The sequence below is a fragment of the Talpa occidentalis genome, unplaced genomic scaffold (assembly GCF_014898055.3).
Source record: "Talpa occidentalis isolate TD23 unplaced genomic scaffold, MPIMG_talOcc4v2.1 talOcc4.7, whole genome shotgun sequence".
Classification (NCBI taxonomy): Eukaryota; Metazoa; Chordata; class Mammalia; order Eulipotyphla; family Talpidae; genus Talpa; species Talpa occidentalis.
Genome location: NW_023605083.1, coordinates 80,404,762 through 80,421,667, shown reverse-complemented (window position 1 = coordinate 80,421,667; position 16,906 = coordinate 80,404,762). Strand labels below are relative to the sequence as shown.

General features: G+C 49.8%; 1 protein-coding gene across 1 annotated transcript; it reads left to right on the top strand.

The window, feature by feature from the left end:
* Window positions 1-1,099: 1,099 nt before the first annotated feature.
* Window positions 1,100-16,484, top strand: TMEM98 (transmembrane protein 98). The gene is made up of 7 exons (XM_037492797.2): window positions 1,100-1,158; window positions 3,884-4,066; window positions 5,388-5,519; window positions 7,130-7,163; window positions 9,444-9,559; window positions 11,886-11,945; window positions 13,144-16,484. The coding sequence occupies exons 2-7, from the start codon at window positions 3,936-3,938 to the stop codon at window positions 13,349-13,351; spliced, it is 681 nt and encodes a 226-aa protein (XP_037348694.1). The 5' UTR covers window positions 1,100-1,158; window positions 3,884-3,935; the 3' UTR covers window positions 13,352-16,484.
* Window positions 16,485-16,906: the final 422 nt, after the last annotated feature.

The window sequence follows — 16,906 nt, the reverse complement described above, 5'->3', positions numbered from 1 at the left end:
CATTCTAGGGACAGGATGTAACCTAGAGTGACCGGTCTGGAAAGTGTGCATTAAGCTGCCTGTCATCCAGCCTTCATCCTGTGGTACCTTACACCTGCCCTCTGCCCCAGGCTTTTACCTGGCCCTGCTCTGGCTTTGTCTCTGCCTCTCTGGGCTGAGTTCGAGGGCCAAAGAGGATGGCATCTAAACATTCTAAATCATACCCCTATTCCACCAGACTCTGGAAATCACCACCCACGAAATCCCAGCTGCTTCCCAAGGTTTACCTGGAACCCCATCCTTCCAAGGCCACTTACACCACCTGGTGTTGGGGTGTGCCCATCTTTAAGCCTGTTCGGAGGCCTGTCGAGGCAGTTTGGAGGGTGGTGGCTGTGTGTCCATGGAACCCTCCTTTGTATGGGATGGAGATTTTCAGCAGAAGGGGTGAGGTTGCCCGCCAGGTTCCTATATTTCTACTCTTGCACCTGGCAGTGCCATTCTTAGGGATGTCACTGCCCAGTGCGGGAGGCTTTAATAAGACCTACCACCGATTCACAATTTACTAGACCAGGCACTCTAAAATGGCGCGCGTCCTGTCATTTGACCTCCTTGTCCACTCCGAGGATGCTGACAAGCAGTAGCGCTGTTGTCCGGAGGTGAAATAAGTTGTCCACAGCTAGTGCGTGGCAGTGAGGACTGACACCCGACAGCGTGCAGCGGAGCAGAATGGGTCCCTGACCAGTCACACTGCGGGGACGGCCCCTGCTCCCCAGCCCCCAGCGGAGGGAGGGCCGGGCCGGGTGGGGGTGGGGACCCTCCGCGCCTCCCGCCGCGCGGCCCCCGCGGGGGCACAGACCGGGACGGCCGTCGGGAGCCCAGCGACTGCCGCCCAGCTGCCCGCGCCTCCCGCGGCCCCCACCCCGGCCCGCCCCGGGGGCCTGGCGGGGACGGCGGCGCCAGGCAGCGGGGATTTGGAGGCTCTGGCCCGCGCCTCCCCCTCCCACACCACCTCGGGGGGCTTGGCCGCGCCGGGGACTTATCTCGACGCCGGCGGCCGGCCCAGCGCCTTCCCGGCATGCCCCGCTCGGGGAGCCGCCCGCGCGTCCCGCGCCCGGACTCGGCGAGCTGTGGGGCCCGGCCGGGAGGCCGCGGGGGTGCGTCCGGCGGCCGCTGCCTGAGGTGGGTGAGCTCGCCCGGAGCTGTGCGAAGGGGGCCCCGGCGGCCGCCCGAGCCCAGCCCCGTCGGAGCGGGGCGCGCAGGGGTGGGGGCGGGCGGGCTGGTGCGGGGATCCGGGCGCCCGCGCCGCCGCTGCCTGGGGGAAGGCGCCCCCGCCCGCCGCTTTGTTGGGGTCTCGGTGGCGGCGCCGGCGCGGCTCCGGCGCAGAGAAGTTGCACAAACTTGGAACTTGCGCGCGGGGACCCGTCCGAGCACCGCGCGGCGCGCGCCCCGTTGGGGTGGGAGTGCCTCCCGCCTTCTCGCCGTGTGGGGTGCTGGGGTGGGTGGGTGTGCTGGGGGGCTGGGGGGTTGGGGGGCAGCGGAGGGGGGAGGGCCGTGGGTCTGTTTCATTCTGGTGGGTTTGGAACCCTTTGGAGAGAAAGAGAATGTGAGAGTACACGACCAACACAAGCTCATACAGATGCGGAGACAGAAACCAACACACAGAGTATTCTCACAAAGAAAAGGAAAAACATTCAAGTGAACATTCATGGAAAGGAACATTCATGCAGACACAAAGGAACATTCATGCAGACACATCTCCGAGAAAGACAGCAAAAACTCAGCGAAAGCTCATCCACTCGCAGAGGAACACCGAAGCAGCACAGGAAGGAGGCGAAATAAAGCTGGTGGGCCTGGAGGCCCTAGGGCGGGGGGCAAAGGAAGGAAATGCCGAGAATGGGGGTGGGGGGAGCCTGGAGGGGAGCCAGAGTAGAAAGTAGCAGCCTGTGGAAAGGGAACCAGAAAGAAAGGGAAAATGGAGCGGGACAGAGCCCTCTGGCCACTTCACTTGGGCTTTGAACCACTTTCCAAACAAGGAGGTGGAAGGAAAAAGGACTAAAGGAGGAGGGTCGGTATAGAGAAACAGAGAGAGAGAAATGGAGGCAGACCCTTAGGATAACTGCTTCTCTAACACACAATCAATGCTATAAAGAGAGACAGACCTCAGCCTTCTCACCCTGTGGGCAACTGAGCTCCAACTTGCAGCAAATTTGAGGACTCTGAGAAAGTCCTTGGCACTGTCAGCCAGCCCAGCTCTCATCTTGTCCACCTGACAAACTCTTACTCATCCTTCAAAACCCAGCTCAAGCATCACTTGCTTGCTCTGTGAAGCAGGTTTTCCCAGAAAAAAATCATGCAAGCCCATCTGCTCTCTCTTCTCTGTACTTCTGCTTGTGGCAAGGCCCATGGCATTGCAATGGTTTATTTGCTTATTTGTCTTCACTCCTTCCACTCTTAAGACTTGGTGCATGTGTTTGCCCTGTGTTAGGTGCATTATAAATGACCGGTAAATACATATTGAATGATAAGTGGGAGTCTTTGGACTCAAATATAAAATTAAGTCCAAATAGAAGAAATACATTGTCCTGGGGTCATGGAGACTCCTAGGTCAAAGCACCTTTTTTTGCAGGTGGAGAAATTAAAGCCAGGATGGGGGACTTGCTCAGAGGGACACAAGTAGGGGCTGTGCAATGAAATAACACATGAAGACACACTTCTGAGGTGCCCTCCATTCCTCTAGTCTGTGAGTTTAAAGTTGGTGTTGAAAGTATCTTCTCAGCAAAAAAGGCAATAGGCAAGGAACACTTTAACACCAGATGTAAGTTTGCAACACTGAAACTGACAATCAGAAACCAGAAATTTAGAATCCTCTTTCCTACCTTAGAAAGGAAAAGGGGGCCTCCCCTGGTGGCGCAGGTGATTGAACGAGGCTGTGAAGCTGTCCGCCGCCTCTGCAGTGCTGTTTCGATCCCCACTGGCCGTGGAACAACCCACATGGCGTGGCAGACCTCTTCTGTCGGGCCTGCTGCTCCCCTCAGCAGTGTATTTTGTCAGTCTGCCTATTCTGTTCCCCGCTCTGGCTCTGGTGAATCCTCTCACCCTCCTGTGCATCTGGCCTGTACCCCGGTTCTTGTATAAAATAAATAAATAAATCTTTAAAAAAAAAGAAAGGAAAAGGGCAGTGAATGTCCCTCTAAGTTTAAGTGGATGTCTTTCTACTTCCTGTCCACATAAACATGGACAGGTTACTTAACCTCCTTGAAACTCAGTTTTCTCAACGGTAATATGGGGATAATCATACCTACCTCATAGGATGGTAGAAGAGCTAGCGCATAATAAGTGCCTGGAAAATAATAGATATTCAGAAAATACAATCTTCTTGAGTGGGCATTCTTTCATGTACTTGGTATAGGTGTGAAAACAATATTGATAAATGAAAGTTTCTTTCTGTTCAATGTTTTAAAGGCCATCTTGGCCCTACTGGGGAGCAATCTCTTAATACTGTAGTCACAATTCGCTTAGCAACATTTTGGTCAATATCAAACCACATACATATACAGTGCTGTCCCAGTAGGCTATACCACAAAGCCTAGGTCTGCAGGAGGCCGTACCATCTAGGTTTGCGTAATATCACTCTGACGTCTGCACAATGATGAAATCACCTAATGACATATTCTCCTCATCTACCCTGTCTTAAATGACACAAAACTGTTAAGGAAAAGCAAATTTGGAGCAAAACAGAGAACACATCTTGATCCTGTTCAGGCCCTCAGGTCTCTGCAGGTGACGTGGGGGATCCTAGCTTCCTGAAACCCACTGGGAGTTAAGACTCCACTGCTCCCACCCCAATTACCCCTGCCTCTTTGCTGCTGCTCTACCAGGCCTCTCTGCTCATGTGTTCTTTCAGGCTTCAGCCCACGAGGGGGATGTGACCGGGACTGAGAGAATCGTCTGGAATCATGGAGACCGTGGTGATTGTCGCCATAGGTGTACTGGCCACCATCTTCCTGGCTTCCTTTGCAGCCTTGGTGGTAGTTTGCAGACAGCGTTACTGCCGGCCTCGGGCCCTGCTGCAGCACTATGATTCCAAGTGAGTAGGCCCAAGGTGGGGAAGGTGTGGAGGTCTTCCCCAGTGTTGCAACAAAAGAAAAAGAAATTTGGTGCTGGGCAACTCAAGCTCAGATTTTTGGTTCTAAAACGGCACCTGAAGACTGCCTTTCCTGATAAGGACCTCAGAGCTTAAGAACATTCCTAAGTCCCCCCAGCCCCACCCCTTACCCTGAGCTGCCTCTGACTCTCACAGAGCTGATGAGAACGTGACTAAATGTGTTCTCCCAGCAAAAGTGGCTATTTGATATTTGAAAATTGCTAAAGGAGTAGATCTTAAAAATCTTCATCTCCAGAAAAAAATAGTAATTAAGTGTAGCGATGGGTGTTAACTAGACTTATTGTGATCATTTCACAATGTCTATACATATCAACTAAAACTATTAATATGGTGTTACCTTAATTTAAAAAACACAATATAAAGAAAAAAAAAAAAGCCCTGCTACCTCATTTGGCATGTGAACAGCTTCCCAACCAAACTAGGAACAGAAATCCATGACTACTCGCCAGCCACACTTCCAAGCAGCAGATGCTCGGCACTGTGAAATACCAGCAGAGGATTTCTCTCTCGCTGCTCTGTGGCGCATTTTATGTGAAATATATTTTGTAAGCTGGATCCTCTTTTCAGTTTGGGGATGTTTTAATGGGTAAATTTTTAAAGGACCAGTGTCAGCTAACCCCTCCTTTCTCTTACCCCCCTCTGTGTGAATCCTATCAGCATTTCTGTTGAGTGGCCAATAATTATCAAATGGTCATTTGTATGTGTGACCCAGGAAAGCGCCACTGTGGAAACATGGCTGTGGCATCCAATTATTTAAAGAACCCTATAAAGGTGAAAGTATTCTTACTTCTCCAGTATAAGTGGGAGGGGATGGGGCCCCCGGGGTGCACCAACAGTGATTCTGCACACCAGGCAGGGGGTGCAGGTAGATTTGGGTAATGTGAACTCTGGTTTCTCCAGGAGAGGTAGGCATGGAGGGAGAATGAGTTACAAAGGACGCATCTGATCTTGGAGGAGCAGCCCTGTAATTACTGAGGCTGCAGCCTTGTGCTCTCCTGTGGCTTTGCTGTCCTGTCTCACTTTCCTCTGGTTTGAGTGCCTCTGGCCTGCCTTCTTGACTCACTCTCTAGCCATGTGCCCTGCCTGAGCTGCCCACTGTGGCTAGGCTTGGCTCCAGGACAAGTGACCACTGCTTTAACTTATTAACTCCTTCTATACTTCTGGGGGGCATGTGGTCCTCATTGTGGAGAGGGTCAGCAAGGGTGATCTATAAGGAACCACTTACCTGGGCTTTTCCTTGCAGGCCCATTGTGGACCTCATCGGTGCCATGGAGACCCAGTCTGAACCCTCGGAGTTAGAACTGGATGATGTTGTCATCACCAACCCCCACATTGAGGCCATTCTGGAGAATGAAGACTGGATAGAAGATGCCTCGTAAGTCCTGGGGGACCACTTGCTTTCTTGTAGTCCCCAGGGGGATGGCAAGTAGGACTTCGGGGGGCCCTTTTCTGGCTTCCTTTGCCAGAACATGTGGCTGGGCAGCCAGGAACACTCTGTCACTTGCCACCATTCCCCCTGCACTCAAGGTGGTGGGAGACCAGAAGATGACATGGCAGTGTCTGCTCCCAGGTCCCCCCCCACCCCCATTTTGTAGACCTGAACACAAAGACCCATAATGGATGGCAGGAGTTGTTATAAAGTCATCCTGATGTGCTAAATTGTCCTTTGGGGTACCCATGAAGTTGACCTTGGGCTCTAGGGATGCCTTAGCCTTCAGTGTCCCTCAGGCATCTCCCCATGCAGCAGGAGCCTCTGTGTGTGGAGAAGTGCGTGCCATTCCATTTCCCCTTTATTTAGTCATTTCTGCACCAGGCAGATGTTTATGTTTATATGCACATAATGCCCATAAACATCTGCACCGGGCAGATGTTTATGGGCATTATGTGCAGGGCAGATATTGAACTGGTTGGGGAGGCAGAATTCTACTAAGTATAGCATCTTAGAAATGGTGGGGGCCTTTATGCACAGTGCAGTGGGCACACAGAGGAGGCAAAGTCTAGGTTTGCCTGGGGGTACAGAGAGGGATGTTGTGAAGACCATCACAAAGTAGGTGTCTTTTTTGCCTTGGATCTTGGAAAGTTGAAGAGTTCACCAGGCTAAGCATAAGGGGAAGGATGTACTGGGCAGAAGGCACAGGATCAGAAACTCAGAATTATAAAAAAACGTGATTTGGGGCCTCCCTGGTGGTGCAAGGGGTTAAGTCTCAGCACTCTGAAGCTGTCCACAGCCACTGCAGCACAAGTTTTATCCCCGGCCAGGGAGCTACCCACATGGCACAGCAGACCTCTCCTGACTCGCCTGCTGCTCCCCTCAGCAGTGTATTTCTGTCAGTCTTCCTGTTCTACTCCCTGCTCTGTCTCTGGTGAATCCTCTCACCCTCCCCCCAACCCCCACCCTCCCCACCTCGCCCTGTACCTCTGGCCTGTACGCCAGTTCTTGTATGCATAAATAAATCTTTAAAAAAAAAAACCAGCAACCAAAATAACATGACCTGATAGGGGCCTCCCTGGTGGCGCAGCGGGTTGAGCACCACGCTGTGATGCTGTCCGCAGCCTCTGCAGCACGGGTTCTATTCCTGGCTGGCCGGGGAGATCCCCACATGGTGCAGCAGACCTCTCCTGCCCCGCCCACTGCTCCCCTCAGCAGTGTCCTTGGTCCAACTGCCTGTTCTGTGCCCCTCTCTGTCTCTGGTGAATCCTCTCACCCTCCCGTGCCTCTGACTGTGCCCCAGTTCTTGTATAAATAATTCAAAACAAAACAAAACAAAAAAACCGTGACCTGATAGGTGGGGAGTTGTGCTAACTGCAGGAGTCAGCAGGAACTGGGAGGGACACCAGAAAGAAGGTGCCTGCTCATTCAGCTCATAGACATGGTCACGTTAGCCCTGGGGCCTTCCCTGTCCAGCTATGCCGGAGCCAGAGGAGGAGCAGAGGGGAGGCAGGTCTCTACAGAGAAGTGCTGATAAATTCTTCTTGTCTTCCCAGGGGTCTCATGTCCCACTGCATTGCCATCTTGAAGGTAATAATACTCTTTGATTTCTCCATTAAATTAAAGGGGGGATCAGCGAAGCACCCATGTGCACAGACTGTTAGAGTTGAAAGGGACCTTAGGGTGGGCGCTGTGCACAAGGCCTTTGAACACACCTGCCATTTGCAGTGTCTGCTGTTTACTTCCACTCCCGCCTGGATGGGCTCTTAGGTGTTACAATGCTAAGTCCCTTCATTTCATCTAGTCTTCATAACACAATGACCCTTGGGAAAGTGCATAGGAGTCCCTTAGCCATGTTTTCCTGAAAATGCAGAAGGCTGTGTCCCCGAGGCGATGTAGCTGCTGAGAGGGAACCAGAATTTCCAGCTTCTCCCTGAGCATCTTCTTCCAGGAACAGAGACCTCAGCCTTGACAGTGGGCCGGGTTCTACATCTGGACCTTCTCCAGTTACTAGAAAGACTGGTCCTCTGTGGCCATAATAATAGTCAGTCTAATAGAATGTCAGGGTTGAAAACATGCATGCACTGAGCACTTCAACTTGAAGGCACATTTTTTTTTTTTTGCTGCAGCCCCCAGGACTAAGTGTGAATTTGCATCTGATTTGTATTTGGGGTTGTTTTTTGCTTTTGGGTAATTTTTATAGTTTCAGCATGTTTTTTATTTTTGCCTGATACTCTCCTACCTAATAGAATTCTGTTCTACCTGATAGGAGAAGAATGATAATACTGAAATATTTGGCCAATTAGAAATATTACAGGCTTCATTTCCATAACCTGGGAAAACCACACACTTATCTGTCTAGTAATTATTCAGGATTTCAAAAAAGACGGCTTTATCTTTTCTTCATGTCATTCAGTACAAGATATTTTAAAGTCTTTCATCCCATCTCTTCTTCAGCTGTCTCTCTTGGTGGGGGGCCGGGGGGGGACAAAGAAATCCCTAGTAGGAAATTGTTGTCACATTTAGTTCAGGCTAATTATTTAATACCACGAAGGTCTTTGGTTAGATATGGGTGTCATTGGGCCTCCCTGGTGGCGCAGCGGTTGAGCACTGGGTTGCGAAGCTGCCCGCAGCCTCTGCAGCGCTGGTTCGATCCCCGGCTGCTCCCCGGCCACCGGAGGAGGGTCCCACATGGCGCGCAGACCTCTCCTGCTGCCCGCTGCTCCCCTCAGCAGTGTACGTCGGTCCTTCTGCCTGCTCTGCTCCCCGCTCTGGCTCTGGTGAATTCTCTCACCCTCCCGCGTTTCTGACTGTACCCAGTACTTGTATAAATAAATAAAAAAATAAAAATAAAATAAATCTTTAAAAAAAAATAAAATAAATAAAATTAAAAAAAAAAAAAGATATGGGTGTCATTCAAGATAGATAAGAATAATGTCTAGAGCAATCGTACCATATTCCAGCTCCCTCCTCCCAGCCAGGGGAGAAAGGCTGATGCTGGGCTCTGTGCCTTGTCCCTGCCTATCTGAGGAGCAGGGTAAATGGCACCCGATGTAGGGAAAGGCACAGCTAGAAGTCTGAATAGGTTGGAATCCTGGGGACCTGACCTCAAAGGAGAGGAATCTGACTTTCCTCTTGGGCCATCTGTCCCTGTGGCGATGGCTCCAGGGAGGGGACTAAGCTGTCTCCTGGATGGGTACTTGGGCTTCTTTCTGCCCCATTTCCAGCCCAAGTATAAGGCCGGGAATGAAATTTCTTTGCAAAACCAGACACATATCTGGATTCTGACATCGAGCAGGTATGGGAGGGGGAGGAAAGCTCTGGGAGTGGCCAGCACTGTTGGAGGAGGAAGAGAAAGGCCAGGTGCCCTTTCTCTGCTTTTCTCCTGCATAAGTCATCATATTGACAAACCTGCTGATATAGTAGGAAATTGTTGAAATAAGTGACACTTTGGAATATTCCCCAGGCATGAATACTCTTTGTTCTGCCATGATTCTGAGGGTGCTTCCTGGAGATATTGATCCCTTTGAAAGAATGAACTAGGGGTGAAGGAATAGAAAGGATAAGCAGGTTTTCTCCCAAAGTGAGAAGGTGAAACAGAGCACATGATTTTTCTTAGACAGATTATTTCAGCTTAGACTTCTCGAAGCAGAAACCCTGGCCCTCCCTCCTTACCAGGCTTCACTGGGCTTTTGCATTTTCCACCTCATTTCCTCTCATCTCTGTGTACTTTTCAATTTGTCTATTAGATTAGGGGCCCAGGTGTTTGGGGGACTTGAGGTGGGAGCAATATTTGTCTTTGTGGGGGTGGCAGAAGCCCCAGGGGGAACTAGGTCACCCTCATGACCTCTCTCTTTCCTGCTATGTTAGATTTGTCACACGCTGACAGAAAAACTTGTTGCCATGACAATGGGCTCAGGAGCCAAGATGAAGACTTCAGCCAGTGTCAGCGACATCATCGTGGTGGCCAAGCGGATCAGTCCCAGGTGAGCAATCAGGGCCTGGTGGCTCCACACCCCCCGGGGGCCTGGAGACCCTGAAGCCTGAGATAGCCAGCAGGGGCAGGCTCTTGTAAGAATCTACATAGGCAACTTTAGCTGTTTATGTCCCAAGCATTTATAGAGCATCCAATGGGGCTTAGGCTTGGAGAGACTTTGAAGCTAATGTGGTTCAACACACCAACCTCCAGCTGTGGTGCTGACAGTCTCCTACCAGTTGGGGCTCTTTTCATTCCCTGTGACACTCTTCCTGCCAGGCTCCGGGCCAGTAAGCACATTCCTGTTGCCACCCACACCCCTCTCTGCAATGACTTCCTGGCCTTGCCCTGTCCCGAGCTTGTGTCTGTATCGGACACCAGTTTGGGGGGCCCGCTCCTTGGTGCTGTGCTGTCATCCACATCCTGTTCATGTCTTAGCCAGGACTGGGTGGGAGGTGAAGCCACACATCATTCAAATCTCCCAAATTCCAAGCTGTCTGCAAAGTCCCATGTGGGAGTAAACCCAACAGGATTGTAGTCAACAGCTACACCCCCTCATTTGGGTTCAGTGTGAAGAAAAATAAAGCCTTTTTCTTAGAGGAGGGCTGTGCTAAGTGTGTGCTGCCACCTGGTGTTGGTATGTGGACATGCCTGAGCCTGGAGTTGTCCAGTGGGGATGTTTTCTTTCTTGATCAGCTACAGGGCCTGACTGCCTAGAGGCTGCCTCTGTGTTCCCTACTGGGAATGTTGACACCCCTGTGAGTTCCAGGGACCCTTGCCTTCCTGTTGCCATAACCTTAGGGAACCAGCTCTCTGAAAGAATATGAAAGTTGGTGCCCTGATGTCTCTCCAGGGCATTCAGTGAGTTGAGAAAGTGGGAGGAAGATAATTTAGGGGAGGCACTTTGCCCAGAACAGTTCTTGGCTCTCTCTTGGAGCTGACCCTAGGTGGGTGTAGTTCCAGGACTTGTGTCAGCCTCAGTGGGCCCCTGGCCTTAAGACCCTCCAAACCCAGGCATGGCCTAGCTCCAGACATTCCTTCTGGCCACCCATTATTGGCAAAGATAGCATTGCTCCTATATGTGCCCCTCATCTTGCTTCCTGTCAGTGCTAAGAGCCATTCCTAGATGCCATGTGACACCAGGCTGTAAGGTAGCATTGCCAGGAGGGTTCAGGAAGAGGAAGGAGGCTGAGATTTCTGAGAATGTGAAGTGCTGGCCGATCAGGTTTAGCAGTGATGCCAGGATGAGGCTGGCATCATTCAGAGGGCAGATCTGACCTGGTGCTCACTGACCATCCTAAGGAGCACCTAGAATATTTCCTGTCAGGGTCCTTGCTTTGTCTTTTTGCACTCACATTTTGTTCTCCTTCTGAAATTTTTTGGTCCCCATTGTTTTTCTCACTCCATTTATTCCATATTGTGTGTTAATAGCATATTAGTTTCAAGGAGAGTGACTTCCGCTCCAGGGTACTACAGAGGAGGGGCTGCCTAAGACAGAGCTGAGAGTGCTGTGCCCCTGCATTTCCTCATGAGTCCCTCAGCTTGCTGACAGGAATGTTTAAGGGCATCTGTTTTCATGTGCATTTAGAAATCTTAGCAATGTACTATTACTTTTTTACTATCAAGTGGTCCAGAAGCAAGGATTTGAAGCAAATCCTTATACCGTGCAAGTCAGAATAAATAGTAGTGGTTCCTTTCTGAGCCTGACTCAAGGAAAAAAAAAAACTTGAACTGTACTATGTGTCCCAGTGGAACCATTGGAACCTACGTTACACTTTCACTCCTAGTTCTATATAGCCACCTTCAGCTATGGTTCATTTTGTTTTGAACACAAAAGTAATAAATACTTCTAATAGTTAAAACATTGCAGAAATAGATTATAAAGAAAGTAAAGTACCTCCAAATTGCACCTGTCCCACTAAATAGTGAGTTTTCTTCAAACTTCCCCCTTTGTATTTCATAGCTTTTGTCTATTTCAATGTGAATGGCATCAATAAAACTTTATATATTGCCTTTTCAATTTGATAGTCATCATTCCAGATGTGGGAACTTGAACCACTGGAACTAAAATAAAATCAGCAAACAAAATATTCTCTTCCCTGAACCGGAGGTCAGTCTGTCTGCATGGCTGGAATAGTGCAAGAGTAGTGAGAGAAGGATTCACTGGAGAGAAGACTCAGAATTGTATGGGGACTATAACCAAGATGAAAATGCATACATTGTGCAAAAATGAAAAATGATGTAAAAAATATATAAGCTAAAAGTAAAAAAGCAAGGAAGAAGAAGAAGAACAGATAAGAAAATCAAAATACTGAAACCCTTTTACCTCCCCTTAGAGTGGATGATGTTGTGAAATCGATGTATCCTCCACTGGACCCGAAACTCCTGGACGCACGGTAAGGGGTGGAGTGAGTGGTTGTTTGTCTTTTCCTGTTGGAGGCTCACGTTTTATTAGATCTGGGAGGTCAGTGGTTGGGGTTGAGGACAGAGCTGTTGTGCTGGGTCCTTGAGGCTGCCTGGCTCTGGGGACCACTCACCTTGGTGAGCTGAACCTCGCTGGGCAAGAGAAGAGTCCTCTTCCTGAAACCTGAGAGAAGGGAGAGCCAGTCTTGGATTTTGAATTTTTGTGATTAAAACTCCAGCGCTGCTCAGTCCTGTCTGTCTTCCTTCCCTTTAATTTCTACCTTGCTCTCTTTGCCCTTTGGACCCGGGAGGCAGACACACCTTAGCTATGAGTGCTTCCTAGTGAGGTGGGCAGTGAGACAAGTCAGCTAGAGCTGTCCCACCTTCCACAGGACACACCCAGGATCCGCTCTCCCGATCCTCCCTGATAAGATATTTGAAATTATGTTCCTGTACCAGGTACAAACCTATTAAAAAACAACAGATTCTTTTGTCTCTTGGGTTTATATGATGGCTTCACAGACATGTTGTGTAATGATGCCAGGTAGCTTCTCACATGTTGTGTAATGATACATCTGGCTTCTTTGTCCACCCCCTTGTGCCCAGTGGTATCCACGGGCTAGTAATCTGCATCCTATTCCCACATGCGCTCTGCACACTCACTAGTAGGAAAGATTTTACACTGACTCTTTCAATATTGGAAAAAATCCTCAATTTGATTTTCAATTAAATTTTTTAAAAAGTGGGATAAACCAGCCCTGGGTCATAATGATTCAGGTTCAGCCAGGTCAGGGTATGTGTGTCCTGTCTTTAAGTAGACAAGTGGTTGACAAAGTGCTTGTCCGGATGACTAGCTCCACATCATCCCACAGAACACTCCCCTGGGTGATGCATGGGGGTATGCTGCCGAAAATGGGCTCCACGGTCTTCAATAAGTTCGTGAGAGATAACTTGTTAGGAGCTCCCCTTGGAGCTTCACCTGCAACTCCAGGGCTCTGAGAAACGCTTCAGCTCATCTTGTTTAACCCAACCTTTCTCACATTCTCTTGAGCATGGAACCGTCTCTCAATGACACATTCACCTGCCTTGAAGGGAGGGGACACCGATTTGTGAAACACTAGTCTGGAGTCTGTCCATTTGGGCAAAAACTCCCTCCTTTCCCAGGGAGCCTGATCCTCTTGTTTTTTCCAGGACAACTGCTCTGCTCCTGTCAGTCAGTCACCTGGTGCTGGTGACCAGGAATGCCTGCCACCTGACAGGGGGCTTGGATTGGATTGACCAGTCACTGTCGGCTGCCGAGGAGCACTTGGAAGTCCTGCGAGAAGCTGCCCTGGCTTCTGAGCCAGATAAAGTCCTCCCGGGCCCTGAAGGCTTCCTGCAGGAGCAGTCGGCTATTTAGCGCCTGCTGTCACCCCTGGGTGGCTCAGCTGAGCCTTCCACTTTTTCCTGTAGAGCTAGTTCTTCTTCATGACTCAGGACGATGGCTGTATGTGCATAGTAATGCAGGCAGCCCCAGAAGCCTTTGTTGCAGTTGCAGATGCTGACTGGAGAGTGGCAGTCTAACACTACAGTCAGGAGAGCTGGCATTCAGCATCTGTGTGGCAGAGCTCTGAAAATCGGTGCTCTGTAAGCATTATTCGGCTCACCTAGTGTTTTTAAGATCATTGAGCTAGCATATCAGAACCAAGAGTTTTCATGTTAAAATTAGACTTTCTGGCTTCTCCCGAACAATCAAGATGAGGCAACTCTGATCTTCATCTTTGTAAGAAGACAATCAATTGCAACTAAATAGGCATTGCCTCATTTGCCAAGACCTGTGCTCTCTCACCTGGCCTGTTTCATTTATTTGTACCTTCTGCCTGGTCCCTGAGGTCTCCCTTCCCTTCACAGGTTTGGGTTTGAAGGCAAGCAACACCCAGTTGATTTCCCTTTTGTCATTATGCCTGCAATTCCACCTAGCCGCCACTAGGTGAATAGTAAACGTGTACTTAGGTTTCCCTCAAGTGTGTGGTTATTGAGTCAAAGTCAAATGCAGTGTGTATGATTGGACATTGCCTGAGAACTGAGGATGGAAGGAGCAAGTCCGAGAATCCTGAGACCTTGTGTATATGACTCAAAATGAGATATTTAAAGACTCCCAGAGTTCAGGCAGAGGTGAAGAAAACCGTAAACACCGTATACCACAAGACGGTTTCCACATTAGCAGTGACATCCATGAAGGATGTTCTCCCCGTCAATAGCTGTTTGTTTTGCAAATATTGAAAGATGAGGACATTTTTATGACTTGAGACCTTTGTGGGACCCAGAATCACGATTGCGTAATCCAGACACATCCAGACTACATACTTTCCTCATAAGCATACAGGAAAGCCTGAAGCACTTTGCTTCCTCCCAGTCCTCAGAGACTCCATCCCTCTTGGGAGAGGGTCCTGGCTTGGGGGTGGCTTTGCTTCATGGCCTGTGCTGTAAAGCATGCCTTGAGCTCCATATGTATTCATATTCACTTTCTCTGCCCACACTCAAGTCAGCGAATCCGTCAGCCTGAGTTCTAGAGACCTAGGAACCCACATTCCTGAGTACCAGATTGGGGCCTTGTTTGACGTGGAAGCACATTCCATTCTCCTGGAAAACAGGATGCTTCTAACTCATCCCATTGGGGGAGCTGGAGTCGGGGGAAGGAAACCAGAGCTCAGCTCTCAGGAAGGGTGCATTCCTGATTATGGGAACATCAGCCTGGGCTCACGCCAGGTCCTTCTGTCCCACTGGCAAGCTGTGAGTAGGAGATGTCCTCAGTACCACTTGGACTTTTTCAGTTGGCTGCCACACATGGACATCCACAGTCCTATGTTTTTGGTCTTCCCCTCATTAAACCTGCTTTCACACCAGACTGGAAGCCCTGCAACGTTTGTGTGGCTGCCATAGTTTACATGCCTGGACATTTAAACCTAGAGCACAGAACTAAGCAAGAGAGAGAAGTGGCACTGAATCGCCTCTCAGACCTAATCCACCAGGTGTGGGGTGGGATGGGGAAGTTTCTAGCATCTCTGAAGCCCACTCACCTACTTTCTCTGGCCCTGGAGGCTTCCTGAGCGCTGATTGCTGCCCTTTCCATTTCCAGGAGAGGTGGCTGAAGGCCTTGGGAGTGTGGGCTTGGTTTCAGGTGCTCTAACTCCACCTTGGTGTGCAGGACCCCGGGAGTCTGGATAAGGCTGGGCTTAGTCACTGACTGTTTTACTGGTGGTGAAAACACCTTTGGGGTAGGAGGCAACCCTACTTCTCTAGGCCCTTTGGGAGTTGACTGAAGTCACCTCCTTTGGGAGTGGCTGGTGAGTGAGTCTGGGGGTTTCAGTTGTGGTTTCCCCAATTCCCTAGTCACTAGTGTTGTGTATATATGGTGACAGGTCTATTCTTTCATGACCCCCACCACCTCTTTCCTGGAGTAGGAACACTAGACTCCAGTTCTAAATGGAGTAGGAATTACTCGGAGATAGCACTTGAGTGTGGAAATGACAAGATCTTTGAAGTCAGACAGAATTATATTCAAATTTTGGCTTAGTAATTTACTGTGCGAGCTTGGACAAGTTGCTTAATCTTTCTGGCCCTTAGCTTGCTCACCTGTAAAATCAAGGCTACTGCCTCCTTGAGTTGGTATGTCAACTAAATGAAGTGACTGTGAAATACCTAATTGTGTGCCTTGTGAGCATTAGCCCTTCTCCCCGTACCTCCTGCCCCCTGAGGCAGCTCAGGGGTGTCATCTCAATTACCAGCACTCTGTCCAAACAGGGGATTCTGATCATGACCCCTGGAATGGAGTAGCCAAAAATACGGACTCAGTGCTGTAGGGAGTGAGGCCAAGCCTTGTCCCTGCCCCACCCCAAGAATGTTCACAAATGAGGGCGATTCCAGCTCTTGGCCTTCTCTTATCAGTGTTTCCAGGGCTGGTTGCTCAAGCTCACATTCCTCTAGAGTGCAGCCCTTCAGCCAGTGCAACCTTCCAGACAAAAGTAGTGTTCCTAGCTTCCTGGTGCCACCAGCCAGTTTCATCCCAGGAGTTCCTGCTCTTCAGAGACACTATTCTGCATGCTCATGTGAGCCTGCTATGTAGAAAAAGCCCCTGAGTTGGTGTATGACCTTGGATGTACTGGGAAGGTGTCAAATGAAGAATTTCTATTTCCTCCTTCCCTCGTTCTGCCCTGCCTCTCTCCTCTCCACAAATAAGCTTACTCCAGGGGAAGTGTGGGGCTAGCTGCTGGGGATACAAAACAAAAGGTAAGAAGCAAGGGAGGTGAATGAACAGCTGTAGGAACTACAACTGTGCCAGCGCAGTGATGGAGGGTTGCAGGGGATAGAGTTGTGGGGGCACAGCATAGGGAGAAGGTGGGACCAAAACTTCTGGGAAGAAACCTGGAAGGAAGGTGAGCCTGAGACATAGCAAAGAGGTTCAGGAGGGTGTCCTGAGCAGACTGGATATCATGAGAAAATGAAGGGGCCAGCGTCAACAGAACATGGCTCATTTGAGAGGTGCAGGTAATTGGGGGAGGGCCAGGGCATGGCAGGGAGGGACGGGGTGGACAGGCTGGCAGGACCTCAGACCGCAGAGGACCTGATAGATAAACAGGGTGCTGGAGTTTTATCCTGGCCATAACAGGGACCACAGAAAAGCTTTAAGCAAGGGAATGACTTGGTCAGATTTGCTATTTAGGAAAAGCAGATTTGCTATTTAGGAAAAGCATTTACTTCATGCTTCATACAATTAGGCTCTAGAACCCAACCATTTGCCCAGTGCTACTGTGGTGTAAAAGCAAAGCAGCGACTGGGTAGGAAGGGAGGAAGAGAGGGGTCAGGTGTCAGGATAGAAAATGCATGAGGGTGAGGGATATGGTTGTTCTGGACCTGCTTCTCATAGGTACTTAACCTTGTTTCTACCAAAAATGCCGAAGGGCAGAGTTTGACA